Source organism: Mesitornis unicolor, unplaced genomic scaffold (genome assembly GCF_000695765.1).
Source record: "Mesitornis unicolor isolate BGI_N332 unplaced genomic scaffold, ASM69576v1 scaffold931, whole genome shotgun sequence".
NCBI classification, from domain to species: domain Eukaryota; kingdom Metazoa; phylum Chordata; class Aves; order Mesitornithiformes; family Mesitornithidae; genus Mesitornis; species Mesitornis unicolor.
This window is the reverse complement of record NW_010161530.1, coordinates 45,051-64,116: the sequence shown is the minus strand read 5'-3', so window position 1 is coordinate 64,116 and position 19,066 is coordinate 45,051. Positions and strand designations below refer to the sequence as shown.

Here is a 19,066-nt window from a genome sequence, read left to right as displayed (position 1 = left end):
TCCCAAAGGCCAAGAGCTTGAGCTCCACAGCAGTGAAAGACACCATCGCTATTTATCACACATTTGGAGCAGGGGGTGTTTCTGTCATCCCAGAGAGCAGCACAAGTAACTCCACACATTGCAGTGGATCTTGTTGAGCAAAGCTTCCTGGCTCGCTCTGAAGTGGCAGGATGAGGATCATTATTTTCTAAATGCAGTAATTAAAAGATTGTATGAAGCCACACTGGGCACAGCTGAGGCTATAAACTTGTTATTACTGTAAAAATATCTTGCCAATAGCCACATTGTATTTCCCAATCAACAGAGAGCTTCCAACCTGCTCTGGCAGGTGGGTTGGACTAGATGATTTTTTGAGATGCCTTCCAACTCCTAATATTCTGTGATTCTGTGATGTGTTTGACTGACTGTCTGTAACACCGCTTTCCATGTTGCTTTAGCAGTACAGGCAAAAAGCACAGTAGTCACCACTGTGCCCTATCCAAATATTGACTATTTTTCCAATTCTTAAAATAACGAAGATGTTCCAAAACCAGGACAGTATCTACAGGCACTTAGAAATACACTTCAGTAGAAACTGAATGCATCACTCTTGAAAAACAGGTTTCACTGTGATACCATTTGCTGGAAGAAGACCTCTATCTAGCCACAAAGAATGAGAAGCACACCTGTAAGTACATCATCTCCAAATCCAAGCAAACAGCCTACTTGCAGTCATAAAGTCCCAAGGGTTGGGAGGAAAATAATTTGAGCATGACTATTTCAATTTATGCAAAGAATGCTTACATGGATACATTTGGAACCAAATAATAAAATCTAAAAACCTCAGACCCTTCAGAGCTGTATTCCTCAACAACTGAAACCTTTACAAGCTATGGCACTTTTTTCTGAGAATGTAAAATTATTTTAGAAAATTAGGATCACTACATTCAGTTAAGATGTTACCTTTTAAAAAGGTAAGAAGTTGAAAAATGCACTGCTCAAGGATAGGATTCTTCTCACCTAATTTCAACCTCCTAAAGAGCTGTCTACTCCAGTCCCCTAAACTATTACTATAGTTTATGAAATGAGTACTCACATCCAAAAGCAACTCATCCATTCTAAGGTCAAATTACCATCATCCTTTACCAACAGTAGAAAAGGCTTAGCTATAGACATGCATTGAACAAGGGTTCAACAACGATGAAGTAGGGTTCAGTGCAGTATGTATCCGTGAAGATGAGTCCTGCATAAAAGCTTGTGCAAAACTGCAGAAAACACTGGGATAGGACTTGCGTATGAAGGACAGGAACTGGCTCGGTTTTTCTGAATATCAGGGAAATGCTTCATTTGCAGCTTGATCTGATCAGCTTTGTGCCTGTGGCCAGCAATCCAATTACAGCATTTTGTAATTTACTCCCTCAACTCTTTTGAATTCTATCACCTCTGTCTCTCATTTTTCCTCATTTCTCCCCTATTAACTGTTGTCATTAATGCTTCAAACATATTAACAAGTCTGTTTATCTTTTACAGAAAAGTTAGTAACTTACAAGGAAAAAAGCAAACAAAAAGATACCTGAGACAGCTTCATCTGCATGTGGGCAAACACATGGAGAAAACCAACCACCGCATCCCATAGCCTGCTGTGAGCCAGACTCTGCTGATTCCCAGTACACGGCCCCTAGCGTTCAGGCAACAAAACAGAAAAGCAGAATTCATTTGCAAGAAACTCAACAATATCAAGAAAGGATGCATACAGGCAATGCAGAGTTCAGACCTGTCCTTTAGAAACTGTTATGAAAAATTAAACACATATAGAACTATCTATTTAATAACACCACGGACTGTAAGCAATACCTATTCCTAATAATCACACTGCCTCTCTTTTAGCCAAGACCAAATTTACTCGTTTGGAACCACAAAAAGTGTATCTGCTTGCAGTTTCAAACTGGAAATGCTAAAAGGGTACAGATCTTCAAGCTGCACCTTCCCTGTGTAGTTCTGTAAATCACAAATAACTTTACAGAAGGTTAATGCAGTGTTTTTCTCCCTCCGCATATTTCAGCTGCTGTGGAACACATTCTAAAGAATACTCTGCCAAAATTTCCAACTTCTGGAAAGCAGGAATATAGGATCTTTTGGAGCCTCAAAGGATAACCAGTAAAATCTTTAACAGCCAGCAATGCCCCTTGTGATTTGCCAAACATGTATACATTAAAAACATGTACGCACATGGATATATGCAGCCTCTATTCATATTTAATCAGTTCTATGCTATCGCATTTCATCCTCATGAACTATAAAATACTATTTTGATAATACTGGTTTTCATTTGAATGAAAACAATAGACACATAACTGTTTTATGAGATTCTCTCTAAGCTGCTTATTTTATACATAAACAAACAGAAATATTGTTGCCTGATTTACATGAGGAATTAACTAAGCACTAAATTACACTGAATTTCTAACACATCATGGAAGAACTGCTTTATTAGTATTTAGGCAGGATTCATCCCAATTGCATTTATTGCCACGCCTACCTCAAGTACATCTCTACAATTCTCAGCTGTAATGTGCATTTAATTAATTTAGTGTATGCACTAAAAAAATGTTGAAGCATATATATATCCACAGTCTATTTCCACCTACATTATATCTAGCTACATTACATTTTCATGTCAAAAGTATGATTAATTTTCTTCGAATTTTGTAAAATTCTCCTGAAATTAATTTACCTGGATATATTCCGTGAGAGTATTGAACACTTGTTTTGCAACCTGGATGGCTTTGGAAAAATTTCGTTGTCCTTGCTCATCAATAACATCCTTCCCAGAATAATACCAATAGAAATCACTAATGGATTCCTAAAAACAGTTGTGAGAAGCACAAAGAGATTATGTCATCAAACTGTCTCTAACTGTTTATTCACTGAGATAAGAAAAAAACCTTTAAATAGCATTCTAGTTCTGAAAAGTGTTTCATTTATAAAGCTCTTAGACCCCTCATGAACTTTCAAGTATTACTTCAAGAACTGTAGTTTCATCTCAAGGGATTCAAAAGGGTAAACTTAACTAGATAAATTAAAAAAAAAAACCAACACAACAAAGTATATTAAATATCACGCACAGTGATTTTCAGAGAGATGCGAATAACAGGTTAAAATTATTAACATTTACCACAACATATTTTTTCATGTCTTTTCACACGCTGAAATGTGGAAAAAAAATCAGATTTTATGATTTTCTCTATACTGCATTATTGCAATGTTATGTTTTCATATTTAAAGATTAAGAAGATAATTTAAATCAGAGGGTTAAAGGATTTATAATCTAGCCTTTGATTTTGTTTTTTCTCTTTGCTTTTTTTTTTTCCTTCTTAGAATATGACGCACTGTTCTTATGCTTCACTCTGTGCCATCCCGTTACTAGCCATAAAGCAGCCCCGTGGTCAGGCTCATCTGTTTCATCTCATCAAAATAAGCTACAGTGGCCAGAATAAACATAATGACAAATAAATGTGTTCTGCTAAGAAAACGAAATATTTTGTGATATGGATGACATTTGATTTTTCTGTAACTAGAAATTTGTGGCAGCAAGCCATCTACTGCTGAAGGAAATTCCAGAGAAATTAAGAAATTCAGTCTCCACATACAAACTTCTGCTTTATGATCAAAAGAAATGATTTTTTTAAAGTGGTAAATATTGTATATAAGCAATTCATTACTGTCATCTACTTAATTAGTATGTAAGTTAACCTACCTGAACTCGTAATAAGTAATCGACAGTGGAAATGATAATATTAACAGTTGTGTTGTTACCAGTCTGAGTTCTCAGGTAATTCTGAAAATCTAAAAATTCAAATAAAAGTTTAATTCCAATTTATTTAAATGTTAAAGACTTACAAAACTAATTCTGCAAATTAGTTCTGATTTAACGTGATCTAGGAAAGTATAGCTTAGTATGACCACGTACATTTTCCTAAATAAATTTTTCTCACATAGATCAAAACCCAAAACTCATCATTTTGGAAGCCATCCTCATTTCTACAAAGTTAAAGCTGATTTAAAAACCTGGCAATTTAATTCCGCAGAAATATTCTCCTTTCATGCACAGTCTAGCAGCCACTCCACCTTTCACAGTATTTTGTGAAGCCTGCCAATCCTGGAGGAGCTTTTCTCCCCAGATGCCCCCGCCATGGCTCAGTTGGCCGCAGTCCGCCCACAAACCTGAATTGTGGCCTTCACAGAGCAACTGAAGGAAGCGGAAGAGGTCACAGGTGAACTCATCGTCCTGCATCACCTTTTCTCCTGTGGAAAGGCCAGATAGAAGCAGGTTATCATGGGCTGCCAAGGAATGTAAGAAAATCTCCATATTTAATTTTAAGAGAGAAAATAGATAACCACCAGGCTATCTGAAGGATGTATGACATGTGCTTGGCAGATACTTATTTGGTTAAAAAAAAATAAATGGAACTTTTGATTTATAAACATGGCAGCATGAGCTTGGCAACATTTTACAAATAATCCATGATTTACATTCTGGTTTGACTTTACTGGGCATGAATGCTGCATTGCATGCAAAGGTTAGGATGGGATTAACTTGGTTCTCATTCATCACAAAATGAGGTACTTAAGAGTTTTAATCAAACAGTAATGAAAATGATTCCCCAAATAAACTATTAAATTTTAAAACACCTTAAAATAACCCATGAAATGTACAGCTGTGCCCATTCTCAATTATTCAGGCTGAACTATTTGTGGATTTAGCACCTGTCTGCTGCTGACACAAAATGGATGTTGGGAATTCATCTCCCCTGACAAAATAAGGCAATAAACTCGTGATGAACTAGAACAAATACCAATGGGCTTTATTGAACTAGGCTCTCCAGCTAATGTATAAAGATAAGTTTTTTGGTAAACAGCTGATTTCCAAATGCATGAAGCTTCAAATTACTTTATTATTTCTTCATAGGAAAAAGCAAACTAAAAAGCCCTCGATTAACACGCCACTATTTCAGTTACTTCAATACATACAGTTAACTTTGTACACTGACATGGGAAGTGGAGAAAGAACCACTGATCCCAGAAACCTACCACCACTGAGCACAATGCGGACCAGCCAATAAAAGGACAGAGGAGGACAAAAACACCAGTGTTCAAAACCATAAAGCCCATCTATGGAAAGGAAGGAAATTCCCATTCAGGACTTCGAAAAATATTTGGAATGTGTACGGCAACAAAAATAGAAGCTATAAAAACTTTAAAAAAACCTTCTTAAGAATATACATCATTTGAATGTGTGGCCAAGTGCTATTTGTAGACAACAAAAGGAAAGAAGATGAAAATGTATGCAAACTGCAAACAAATTATGAAGTTGTGGGGTTTTTTTAACAGGGAGATATTTTAGGCTTTTATCTGAACTTCAAAATCCTGTGTTCACAAAAACATTTTTTGATCCTGCTCTAGCAGGGGGGTTGAACTAGATGATCTTCAGAGGTCCCTTCCAACCCTGACCATGCTGTGATTCTACGATTAATAAATTAATTCCAATTTAAATATTAGAAGAGTTTGGAAGGGTCTTTTAGTTAGCTCCACAATAAAGAAATCACAAAATTAATACAATTTATCACAAAATTCTGCAAAATGAGAAGGTGTTTAGGTACAGAATTTCACATAAGCTGAAAGGTCCATTCCTTTTGGAAATATTTTTACGTATTTCAAAATGAAGCAAAAACCCTGTTTCCAACAGCTTGGCCATACTACAATTTAAAATAATCCTGGTTTTCAACTTCTACAGCTGATCAAAATCTGACTATACCCACAGTTGGTATTGTCAGGAGTTTTAATTTTATGTTCCTTGCACTGGCAGCGACAGAACCAGGATGCAGATCTATTGCTTTCCATAAAATCTACAAGAACAACCTTTGCTGCTGTGCACACACATCCATGCCAGCACACAAAAAGATTCACGGTGATAGCATGCTTACAAACATACACACTGCACACAGTATGATGTAGGTTATCATGAAACCATGTTCTTTAATTTCTGTGGTCACGACGTATATTCTGGCATGTATTCGCTTAGAGGTAAAACGCTGCCATTGCTCATGCTGGGTGTCAATGAGATGGCTGCGCAGAGGAAGGCTTTCAGCTTGTAGCTTTTGCAAAACTGGTAGCTTGTGTTTGTGATATATAGGAACAGAGGTATCATGTGTAGGAAACAAAAATAAGATTGAATGAAAAATGAAATACATAGTTTTTTTCCTTGAAAGTGCATGTGTTCAAGTTTAATAATTCTCTCTCACTCCGGGGTTTTTTGTGTGTGTTTGGTTTTTTTTTAAATCCTCAATCGAAAAGATCTGACTTCCATTACTACTCAGAAACATTTGTCTGATGCTCCATATTACAGAAATATACAAATCCTTTCAAAAAGGAACAAGGCTCCTTTGTGATGGCTGCTAAGTAAGAGCCAAGCTCTTACACGGTAAACCAAGTGAATTTATTCTTATCAAAAGATCCAGGCAATATTGGGTTGGACTGAGAGAGCCGCATGCCTTTGACATCTCACGAATCTGATTCAAATAAGACATGCGCTTGTTTTCTCACTGAGTGACACATAAGTTTCTCTGAAGCTACTGAAGTTTCCTTTTAAATGCAAATGCTTATTCAAATACAGAGATATCAAAGCAGAAAACGTCCCTCCAAATGTAGGCTATCATGCATCATGCTGAATTTTAACATCCACTTTCAGTGTGACTACGTTGGTGAAGGACAGAAGCATATTTATTGATTTCACATTACTAATGGCTGAAAATATCTCTGCTGCGTAGCCTCATTATAGCTATTTATTATATGGCATGTGTACGATTCTCAGTGAGTTTAATAGAAAGTCCTTTAATACCTACTTAATCAGATGAAATTTATAAAAATAATTATATTTTATTACAATAAGCCTTCTGGGAACTTATGGAGAATGAAATAATGCAATATTCAAATATTGAAGGAAAAAATAGAACTTTCCTGATAAACAGGAAAACAAAACAGGTCAACATAATCTAAGTGTAAACTTAACATCTTAAATTTTTTACTTCATATGATAAGTAAATGTCCTGGTTTTGCTGGGACTGACTTTTAGAATTCCCTTTTAATGTTTCAGTGGAGCTGGATTTCTGAGAAAACTGCAGTGTTCACTTTAGTGAACACAAGTGATATTACAGCTTTAGCTGGGATAGAGTTTTGTTTTGGGTTTGTGCTGAGACTGATATGGTAACACGCCAGTATTTACTACTTCCAAGGTTCTGGTTTCCAGTCTTTAGTGTTATTATTGTTTTACTTTGGTTGATTTCAATTATTAGTCTCTATCTCAACTGACTAGTTCTTTTACTTTTACTCTCCCAATTCTCTTCTCCATCCCACTATGGAGGAGCAGGTGTTGAGCAAGTGAACTGCATGGTGTTTAGCTGCTTGCGAGGTTAAACCACAACAGTAAAACAAGTCTCTCCAAAGGAGAAAAACATTACACTTTCAAGATGTTTGTGGCTCACAGCGAAATAGCACAGAATATGAGTGTGAAATGAAAAACTAATGCAAGATAACAAGCATTTCTATATGTCTTTGGTGTTTAACCCCCCATTTTTGAAAAGGAAACAGAACAATCCAACAACATAATACATATAGAAGAAATAACATTGAGTACATCACAAAACCAAGTAAGAAACACATTTGCTAAGGACCCATCGACATTACCAGTGGGGGTTCCAGGGGTTGGCAAGGGAAGGTAATGCCAGTCAGAGGAACAGCAGGAAAAGGAGCTTACAATGTGGATGGCATGAAGAAACAGTTGGAATAGAGTAATAAATCTCATGTACATATGGACTCGGTACAGGGCTTTCTACCTATTGCCAAGGTTAACGTGGGACCAGAAATAAGTGCTGCCCTTACTTTATTGCCATAAGTGTCACCAGCAGTTTTGCTTTATCTTTGGCAAGAGTAGTTGCAGGCTGATAGGTTGTAAACTCAATGACAGTTACTCATGAATGTGCTTCTGCATCAGATTCAGACATGAGAAAGGGGCTACAGTGCACATTCTATATTCCATCATTCCCTTGGGAATCAAGAAAATTGTCTTTAATTGAGGAGTAAGTAATCACTCATAGAGTAAGTACCTCCCTCAAAAAAAGGAATGGGAGAAAACATTTCCACATCTTTGGTACTTCCTTTGTAGTATTTACAGAGGGTTATTCATAGGATTGCAAACAGAAATATGATCTCAGGTATCCCATAACATCTAGGATCCTGTTCACTACAGGAGTAACCCCAGAGATGCAGGGGCTGGGTTTCATAATACTATCAGCTATCAACAGCAGCACCTGCACAGCTCTTGAGTAAACAGCTTCTCAAGTAATTGAAAAAGGTGTGCTTCATAATATAAACAAGTATTAATTGATAGCATAATTATGATATAATTATTATTATCAACATAATATCAAGCATAATGCAACCCTGAAAAGGAAAGTGCAGTCTTTTTGTTGTTTGGCTTTGCTTTGTTCTGTTTCCTTGAATTTCCAGTAGCTGAATATTAATACGTATAAAATAGTCTGTTAACTAATGCTATCCCTTTGTGCCAACAAATCTTTGACATAGTGGGATTACTGTATCTTGACTTTGCTGCTGCTCGGTAACAAAGAAAATGAAAACACATGATCCTAAGTGTAGAATTTTGTTAATCTGCCAAATAAAAAATTTCCACTGAGAAAACAAATAAAAATCCTGATCATTGCCCTCCCCAACATTTGGCTGATGAAAAGACATATGCTGTATTTCAGCTTGTTGTTTCTGCTGAGTGGTATGCACGTTTTGTGTCGTAAATTCTCATTTCCCATGCCGACAGGAACATCTCATGGCAGCTGCTCCTACAAATCATAGAATCATAGAATGGTTAGAGTTGGAAGGGACCTCAAAGATCATCTAGTTCCAACCACCCTGCCATGAAGCAAGGAACATGCGGGGTGTAGGAACCTCAACACATCAGGTGGTGTTAAAAAGGCACCACCTCTTTCTGGTATCAACTCCTGACTGGATTAGACAAACCTGGCTGGTGGCAAGTCCTCTCCTTACCAACCCCCTCAAATCCACACTGGATCCACCACTGATTTCCTGCACAAATCAATGCAGTGATAAAGCCACATCCAGTACACGACAGAAATGCTACAGGAGGGCTACAGCACAAGGCTTTGGGTAGGTATAGATATATATATTTTTTTTAACACTTATCCATTGCAAATACTGGGCTCACTAAAATAAATAAAAAAGAACAGGAAAAAAAAAGTTTAAAAAAGCTTGCTGCTCTTACATCTAGCGTGCCAGTTACTGTGCAAATCCTGAGAAAGGGAGGAAGAAGAAAGTGGGGAGAGTTGACACAAAAAACAGGAAGTCTGGAATACACAATTGTAAGAATAATAGAAAAGAACCCACTAATTTAACAGTCTTACAGGAACAAAAGATCTAATGGTGATCAGGAGCTGTACAGTGCTGACACAAAGCTAACAGCAGGAAAAATAAAGAATAGGCAGTTGTTTTTAATAATTACCACGTTCATGAGTGATGACTGAGGAAGGGAGGACAGGACAATTAGTTCAAAGAAAAGGAAACGGGGAAAAAAGGAAAAAAGTTGATAAGTTGTTGTTAGCAAATACAAAATATAGTTAGTATTGGTTTAAGCAAAATTAGTTCTGTACTAAAAGAGAAAAATTTAAAAAACCCTAGCAAACAATAATAATAAAAAAAAATCCCTCAAATGAAGAAGCACAGAAATACTGCAACACAGAGTCAATTATGCGGTGTTTAAAGATTTGCTTATATGTGCATGCAAAATCTGTCATTTCTAGAAATAGAGGCAGTGGTTAAAAGAAAAATGAGCTGATATCTTGACAGTCCATTTCAAAATCCAACACTATAAATAATAAATTTAATTATTCAGTAGTAGAAATGTTGTCCAAAAGAGCAAAACATTGTGCAGAATAATCTTCAGTAAAACATGAAAGTAATGGCCAAAACGCCAGATAGCTGCATCTGTGCTCAATCTACAATCTTATGACCCAATTTTATTCATACAGATTCATTTTACTTCATTTACTCATATAAGTCTAGAGGATTTGATCTAAAATTCAAACTTTGGGAGCACTTTTGGAGAAGCAGCATTTATGACAGCTCTTGAAGTCATTCAATCAAATTTAATAGTTCACAATTTTGATGTGAGACAAGCAGTTGGATATTCAAGAAATACGCCACATAAAAGAGCTCCAGGCATGACAGCCCATGAGATATGCAGTGGTGCAGGTATGAAGTATGAAACCCCAAAAGAAGCAATGATGATGCAGTCAAGCTTTTTTACCTTGTTTTTTAAGATAAAAACATGTTAAAAGATTAGGTTACTGTAGGATTTAAACATAAAAAATGCACCATAAAAAGGTAAGGGGAGAAAATGTTAGTTGGGAGTTCTGTTAAGTCACCTAAGAATGGATCTGACGTTTCCAGACAATCCCAGTAAGGGAGCAGCAGACCTTACTGTTAGACAGAGGAAGGAGATGGACAGAGAACGGATAACACAGAGGTCAGGAAGCCAAATTGGTTAAAAGTCAAAAGTAAAGTGAAAATTTTGTAGTATTTCCCCAAAGACAAACAGAAAAGAATTATTTCAAAGAAAAAGCTTTCCCAGCAGACTTTTTTCCAAACAGCAGATACAGTTCCCTCAACCTCTAATATTTAGCTTACTGCTTAACTAAATTGTCTGGTTTTCATTCCAGCCAAGATAGCTTAAGAAATCAGATGGGAACTCTTAATTTCATTTTATGCTGAAACTAGTTAGGGACTTCTGAAATGTTTTACATGCAAAAACACTGCTGTTTGGAACTTGAATCTGTTTTAAATTTTACACATATTGTCTTCACTTCTTCAGAATGATGGGTGAGAGTCCTCTGAGACTGTTCTGAAACTCAGCTAGTGATTTACTATTGACAAGTGTGGGTTTAAGTAGGCCAATTAAATATAAACCACTCTTAGGAACCATATTTTAGCTTCAGACTCTAGATATATATTTACAGGGCTCTTTCAAATTCAGCCTGCTACTGCAAAATGTAGAAAAGTTTACAGATTGATTCCGTTAAATCAACAGTACCTGAACCCTCTTCAGTCACCATGCCAAGGCCTTCTGCTTTGTTCTGGCGTTCAAATGCATTTAGGTCAAGAACACTGCAATGTGAAAAATGACATTTATCCTGTGATTAATTAAATATATTATATATTAAATATATGCAATGTTTCATTTTTGTGAAAGATAGAGAAGGATTTGTGATCTCATTTAAGTATATAATCATACTAATGTCAAGTAGATACAGTCCAGTGACTTAATATATGTCTGCTACAAGATTATGAAACAGCTCTACAGACTTAACCAGCTTTTGCCTTGCAAATGATAATAGAACTTAGCTCTTTATGACTGACCAAAAAATGGGGAATATAAGCACTTCTGCCAGCTCCCCCAGTACCCTTGATGGATCCCATCTGGCCCCACAGACACAAACGCCATACATATTTGTGAAAAGAGCTCTTTCACAGACGTAAAAGATCCACATCATATGAAGATTTTTATACTATGAGCACCATCTTGTCCTTTACCTCAAATTTGGCACATTACAGTCCCCAGGTGCTGTCTGCAATAAGTACGTAGAGGAGCTGTACAAAACTATAAATCCTGTGGAATAAAACCTAAATGTAAAATAATAAATTTTTGAAGGAGATATTTTCTTACCTACAGGACTGCATAAGACCAGCAAGGCTCTGAAAAAATCCCACATCCTTTTTATCCTTGAGGTAGTCAAGCATTTTCTGCAGTAAACACAAATAATTTACACAGAGAATTAATATCTATACTATGTGTTAATCTAGTTTAATATTCTATGGGTTCTAGACTACTAGTGATGCTGGTGTTTTGAAATATCTCTAATATTTACAAATTGGATAAGAGTCTTGCAGAGAAAAATCCGGGTATCAAAAATAAAAAATATTTAATGCTCATGTCATCTGCAGAAAAGAAGGTCATCCATTTTGGATATTCCTCCCTAAAACATGGAAAATAAAGATAGTAACTAAAGTCTACGCAGCCAGCAGAAATTAGCATTTAACATAAATACAATCTTGCCACCAGTAGGGCACAAATTCGTACTGACACTACTGTTTCGACTCTGAACAAAGCTTGCCATAACTTCATTCTGGTTTAGGGTACTTTAACTGCAACAGTATGTGAGTAGTCACATAAGTATTTTTGGTAATTGTTTAAGCTAATAATAGATTGCAATAACAAGAAGTTACTTGGTGGAGTAAACTCTGATTCTAGAAAAAAAGTGTGGTAGGGTGAAGGTATAGGTTCAGACCAGAGGTCCCTGGTATTTGTGAACAAAAGTCACAATGTTCACAGATCAATCTTCATAGGAATGCTACAAGAAATCACATTGTAAATGAGGTAAAACTCTTTTTGCAAGTAAAAAAAATAATAGGAAAAATGGATAAGTAACTTCCAAAATGAAAGAGCACATAAGCAGACGGTGTTTAGAAAACATATCAGCATAACCCCAAGTAGGCCCAAGATCACAGAAAAATAAGGCCATCATCAATACCACCATACTAATTGAAGCAAAGAACTCCAGATGATGATGATGACAACAATCTTTTAAAACCACTTCTATACCTCTCCCCCCACCCCTGCCATTCTTCCCAGGGAAGACTGAAGAGTTGATCTTAGGATCTAAAGGAAAATTGAAAAGGAACACCAGGGAAAACAGGTAGAAATAAGGCAACTGAAAAGATACCGATTTTAACTCTACTGCTGATGTTTTTATAGGTACGTAATTTAGACTAGTAGTATTAGTATTACTGTAACTGTACTAATAACTGTTTCCTGCATTCTGATTACTTTAAGACTTTACCAAATAATTTTTTAAAATTTAGATTGCTGTATTATAATTCAGATTAAATAACTATATACAAATATCACAATTTTCCTTAGTAATTTAACATCATGACATCAGAGAAAACTGGCTATGGTTCAAGCAGATACTTTTCTGCACACTCTGTGGTCTTTCTAGTCAATTCCTGGTAATGATAGCCCCTGAAAAGAACATTACTTTTGGCTGCAATCAGCTGCTTCAGCAGTTGCTTGGCCTGGGACATGAGCTGTCCCCATTTGCCCTACAGCAAGGTAGTAGTGGCAAGTATGAAGCCTCCTGGACTCAGGGATCTTCAACTCATTCTCTGCTTTTATCACCAAGACTCTCTGTGGCACATGCTAAGGACCTCTGAAGTTGTGTAAATTTTTTTTTCAATGAAGACTGGGGTCAGCAATTGTACTTTACTGGCTAGAGGACAATGGCTGTCTCCCACAAAATCCTCCCCTCCCACAGAACTCCTCTAAAATTTAATGATTTCTCATAAAATTTCCCCTTTCCAGCTGAAGTGCAAAACAAATTTATTTTAGCCTTGTATTCTGTAGATTAATTATATGTATCCAAATAAGAAATCTGTACCTAGCAAACAAGGCACTCTATTTTCTTCAGGGAATGAAAGTAACAGGATAAACAGCACCTGACAAATAGACACATTACATAATGCACTACTACAGTAATAATTATCATGATATAAAGACATATATTGATTAGAATGTGTGAAAATAACCAAGTCCCTTACCTGTTGAACAGTTGAATTCCCTCCATTTAAGATGGCAATCCCTAGCTTTAGGGTAGCTGCAACCATCGGCCCCATCTCACCTTAAAATGATTATAAAATAAAATTTTAGATCATATATAAAAATAAGAATGTTCTATTAATGTATTCACACAATGACTTAAGTGGTAATTTATCAGAAGAGGCCTTTTTGTTTCTCTTGCCAAACAGACCTATTTTTCTTTTGTGAACTCCAGTGTGAGTTAGCATCTTCCTGGGTACCTACAGACACAGTGCAATGCATACACAGCACATGAGAAGCAGGATATAAGTCAGGAAGAACTAAGCTCAATGAATATAAATCATGTTTCATTTGCTAGACCATCCAACAGTTGATTTAAGGCTGGGTGCACAATTTTAAGCCAGCTTTCAAGTTCAACAGTGTGTCTCCTCTGCATGCCAGTCTAGTCCTGTTTCTTCAGAAAATGACAGCAATCCAAAGCATTTAGTTACAGTAAATGAAATTTGCAAACAGGAATTTTTAAAACATCACTACTGTAGAAACAACAGAACAGACAATGAAAGCATCAAACTCTAGAGTGAGATGGTATCTAAGGGACAAAAGCATAACTTACACTTCTGAAATGTTTTACACCAATAAATTAGATATCTGGGGAGGCAGGGGGAAGGACCAAAGTCTACACCTACTTCAGAACCGTACGCATCCCAGAATTTGGGGGCCTTTTTGTCATTGCATACTGCTAACGCTATCAACTTTTTCACACACCCTCTCAATCATCACTAGAAAAATTAATACCAGTAACAACCAAAGCCACCTCATGACAATTATTCATTACACTTTTCTGGATTAGCTGTCAATAGTTTTTGAAACATTGGGTGCATTTTGAGAGCAAACTTCAGTGTCAAACACCTGCAGGTTTTACCCAGTAAGAATTACAATCGTTTCAAAGATCATTAGAAATAAAGTTTAATATGTAATCTACACAAGGAAATATTACCTTTACTAGCACTGATTGTCTGCAGAACCATCTCAGCAGCACCCCGGTCGTGCAGTCTGGCTTGTTGATATAGAAGTTTTTGCTTTTCCATTTCTTTTTCCTGAATAAAAATTCCAGTCATTTAAGATGAGAACTTCAGTCACTATCCGTTCTCCAAAGGTTTTTGGTTTTCTCTTAGTATATGGGCTCTATGGCAACATCGTGGACCAATTTAATACATACAATGCTACTGAACAGATATTTAACATGTTCAAGTAATATTCCCCCCTTAGTATTTTCTTTAATATGCTTTTAGCAGTTTATCTGAAAAGACTCATCTCAATTGGAAATCATTACGTTAGTTCAAAGCCCATGTTCATTATATATAGACTGTATATATCAAACTCGCACTTCTGTGCCGTGTTTTTGTGCAACAGTTTATACTCTTAATCGTCTTCTATAGCGTGACCATAACTTCATACTGCTCAGTAGTACTTGAGTTGCAAGTTGTTGCTGAATACCAGAGTAACGGAAGCATCTCAGAATTTTTTTCCAAACATATCATTATATTACAATATAGATTGCCCGCCCTACCAACAGAATATTTGATAGAATACACTGTGCTTTTATATTTTGCATTCTCTAGCGGCAACAAACGATACTGCATGGCGTTGCTTGAGCAATGGTGAAGTTCGTTCTTTATCATTTAAACTACTACTGAAAACATAAAGAAGAACATAAAGAGCAAACATAAAGGCACAGTTAATTCTGGCTGAGTTTGAACTTTCACCACGTTAATAGAAGTTTGCTGGAGAATTGAGGATGACTAAGCAGTAGAAGTTGCAAAATAGCAGTTGCATAGAGCCCTATGACAGCGAGCCCATCGGATGGCGTGGTAAAAAGCTTACTCAAAAGGACCATGACATGACCAGTTGGTATCATGTCCAAAAAAACGCCCAAAACATGTATGACCTAAAAGCAGGAAGAGCTGCAGCAGAAGGAGCCAGAATGACAGCTTTGCTGCCAGAAACTTTCCATCCAAGGTACGGAAAAAGGACATTGGAAGATGGAAGAGGTTTAAAAAATGAAGGCTTGCTAAATAGAGGGTATGAAAAATTAAAAAAGAAGAGGTAAAAAAGAGAAATATGTTCAAATGAATGAAAAAAGAAACCTTTAACTCAAAAGCAAACCAACACAGACATTTATGCTGTTACCAGAGAGTTCTCGCCGAGGCTGGCAAATTTTTTTCTTAAATCTTTGATAATATCGTGCTGCGGAAACAAAATTCATCAGGGGTTTTTTTTTCACACTATTAGCTCTCCTGTGGTTAAATTGTATCTTTCTTTTTTCCTTAAATTATGTGACAGATCTAGATGGAGGCACAAAAAGGAAAAAAAAAAATGCAGCTTTGCTTCATATTTAGCCATGCTGAGGTTTGAAAGTTTTGCCTTCATGTTTAAACCTCTTCCTGGGAGTTCAACAAAAACAAAACAGAAATATATACACACACACACACACACATACACACACACACAAACACACGCACAAACCACCAGAAAACCATGACATTACAGGCTCAATACAGCTACAATAAAATATTTTCATTTGCTTCAGATGCCACTGAAAATTTATCAGTGTTTCTTTTTTTAAAAAAAACCACAAAACTATTTCCTTCTTCTAGTTACTTTTCATTTTAGACCCAACAATCATTCATTTTTCTTCCATTGCAACATTTATTATTCACTTGTTCAGAAGCCTAACATCAGTTATACTACTTTCATTATACAGTACTTTTTGCTAAGTTTGTAAGAGAGCTTATCATGAAGATACATCTCCATAACCTACAGGCTACATGAGCAGGCACACACTTCTTGCCTAGGTAACCAGTGACAAAGCAGAAAACAACCAAAATAAAATTACCACCAAAAACTCACCGCAAACATTTCTTCTAAAGCCAACCATTCCTTTGATGATAACTCCCCTAACAGCATGATGCCTTCTTCAGGTTGACAATGTATTTTCACTGTTGTTTTCTCCACGCAATGTTAATACATATACTTATATATACATATAAGTATGTACGTATGCGATGGCAGTGCTGACATGAAGTGGGCTACCCATCGTACAGAAAGTACAATAAACTGATAGAGCTGCTGGCTGGCCAAGGCGTCACCATTTCTCTAAGATGTGCTGACTGCTAATGCTATTACTGCGCTACCAGCATGGCTTTCTGCACTTCAGTTCTTGCCAGCCGATGTCAAGAAAACTACCATGTCATTCACAAAACTGCCACAATAGTAAAAATACGTCATACCAAATGAAACATTTAAAATAGTTCACCAGATTAAAAAAAAAAAAACCAAAAAACCAAAACAACAAAAAAAACAAACCTCAAAGAATACCATATTTCTTTTATCTTGGGTTTTTTCCATTTAAAAGGACAAGGCTGATCGCTTAGAAATGCCCGTACATTGACTGATGGAAATAGCGTGGTAGGGAGCACAAGAAGAAAAATGAAAGATGACCCTGGCATTAACAAATAGCACAGTATCAACATCACTACCTAGGAAAAAACAAAAGAACTCTACCCCCTTACAACAACACATGAAAACTGATCAAATCTTACTTAACCAATAGGTTTTTGTTTTTGTAGTGGATGTATAAATAACTTATCTTGTAGTTGAGGCTAGTGTAACTACGTGTTAGGTTGGATACATTCCACTATGGGTAGGAAAAATCTAATAAGAAACACATTTTTGTATACTAATTGGAATGTTTAATTCCTAAGAATTGATACATTGATCGTAGGGTCTGACCTTAACTGGTATCTTTCTTTAACAAAAATATATACGTGGTCTGTGGTCCATTTATGCAGGCTTTGTGGTAGTGAGAGGCAAGAGTGACCATCTCCGACGGGTGAGAGCCGTAAGAGCTCGTATTATCTGTATGTACTAATATTTGGAGGTCTTTCTGTGCCTGAGACTAGCAAAGGCACAATGCATCATTTTGACAAAAGTCTAGTGAATACAAAAGTCTATCCACAAACCAGTAACAGGGATGAAGAAAACTGACATAGGAAGCTCTGTCTTCCCCATTTCATTTCTTCCAGCGACGAGCCAATTTAAATCTATTTATTTTAAAAACACAAGCTAGGTTTTGATTCCTGTTTTTGAGTTCCCATCATATTAAGAGCACATTAATGTGCATCAAAACAGTAAAGCCAGTGACTCAAATGCAAAAACCAATTTGCATTCAGTTAGTGAAACCCTGTGATTGGGAAGAATTTCCTATCAGACAGAGCCAAGGGTGATGCTGACATCGACCCCACAAGGAGTCAGTTGAGTGTCTGCTCAGTGTGATAGAAAGTTAACAGAGGGCAAGGAGCAAAGATAATCACCATAATTCAAAGCAGTACAAGCAGGCAAATGCACACAGGCACAGAGCAACATTCAGACAACTTTATCATGGGTTTATACTGTGACCTCCCTGCTGCCCACACAGTGACCCCACTAGAGATTATTTGTACAAAAATGAGACTACGTGGCATGAGATATGGGCATGAAAATTGACAATAAAACACACTTGTCGTTTTTATCGAGTTCTAAGCTTGCCCAAAGTTCTCTGTTGCTCTGACTGTGAAAAGATTCAGCATTTCAAACATCACATTTTTCAAGTCTGAGGAGCAGTAGAGTTTTGTTCCCACACAAATTGAACAGTCAGTCTTTTCACATGCACACAGGGCACAGAATAAAAGAACTGCCTTTAACAGCAGACTCTGAAACAGATGGACAAACAGAAACACACAAATGCACACACGTACATACACACACAGCTAGTATCTACAATCTCACATCTTTACAACTGTTTCCTGGCATGCATGAAGGAAGCAAGGATTATTTACAGTTGTGTGTTTTTCCCTTTTAAAATACTTCTCAATCAGCAAGACAGAAAACTTTCTATGGAGCATATAGCATTTAGTGTACAGCAACCAGATAGGCAGAGGGATAGACATGTAGTATGTGAATAGCTGAATTAGTGGAAGAAACAAAGAAACTATACTATTAGATTGCTTATATACTTCTTTCGGGGAGCTGTAATATGTACTTTGTGTTTGTGGCAATTACAATACCTTTTAAACAATTTTTTGTGAAGCTGTGTGAGTTCATCTTCCAGGATAATGCCTTTATTATGTAAAGGTGAACAGCTCTGTGCAAACATTTGAAGGTGTAAAACTGAAGTCGATCTGGAACACGTCATCTCTTTCCACAGCTGTATGGGAACCTCTTTCTTTTGAGAACTGAATGTTAATAGAAGCACTAGTAAATAAAACACCAAAACCACCTTCCTCTTTTCACTGGAGAAGTTTGTAATTGTTC

General features: G+C 36.5%; 1 protein-coding gene across 1 annotated transcript in view; it reads right to left on the bottom strand.

Moving 5' to 3' along the window:
* Positions 1-19,066, bottom strand: part of LOC104547508 (ryanodine receptor 2) — a gene marked incomplete at its 5' end in the record, with an annotated part of 90,676 nt that overhangs the window by 26,663 nt on the left and 44,947 nt on the right. Inside the window, 8 exons of the mRNA XM_010193227.1 lie at positions 1,553-1,657; positions 2,714-2,842; positions 3,737-3,825; positions 4,204-4,284; positions 11,153-11,226; positions 11,786-11,862; positions 13,717-13,796; positions 14,712-14,811. Coding sequence (XP_010191529.1) covers positions 1,553-1,657; positions 2,714-2,842; positions 3,737-3,825; positions 4,204-4,284; positions 11,153-11,226; positions 11,786-11,862; positions 13,717-13,796; positions 14,712-14,811 — 735 coding nt within the window. The remainder of the gene's footprint in view (positions 1-1,552; positions 1,658-2,713; positions 2,843-3,736; positions 3,826-4,203; positions 4,285-11,152; positions 11,227-11,785; positions 11,863-13,716; positions 13,797-14,711; positions 14,812-19,066) is intronic.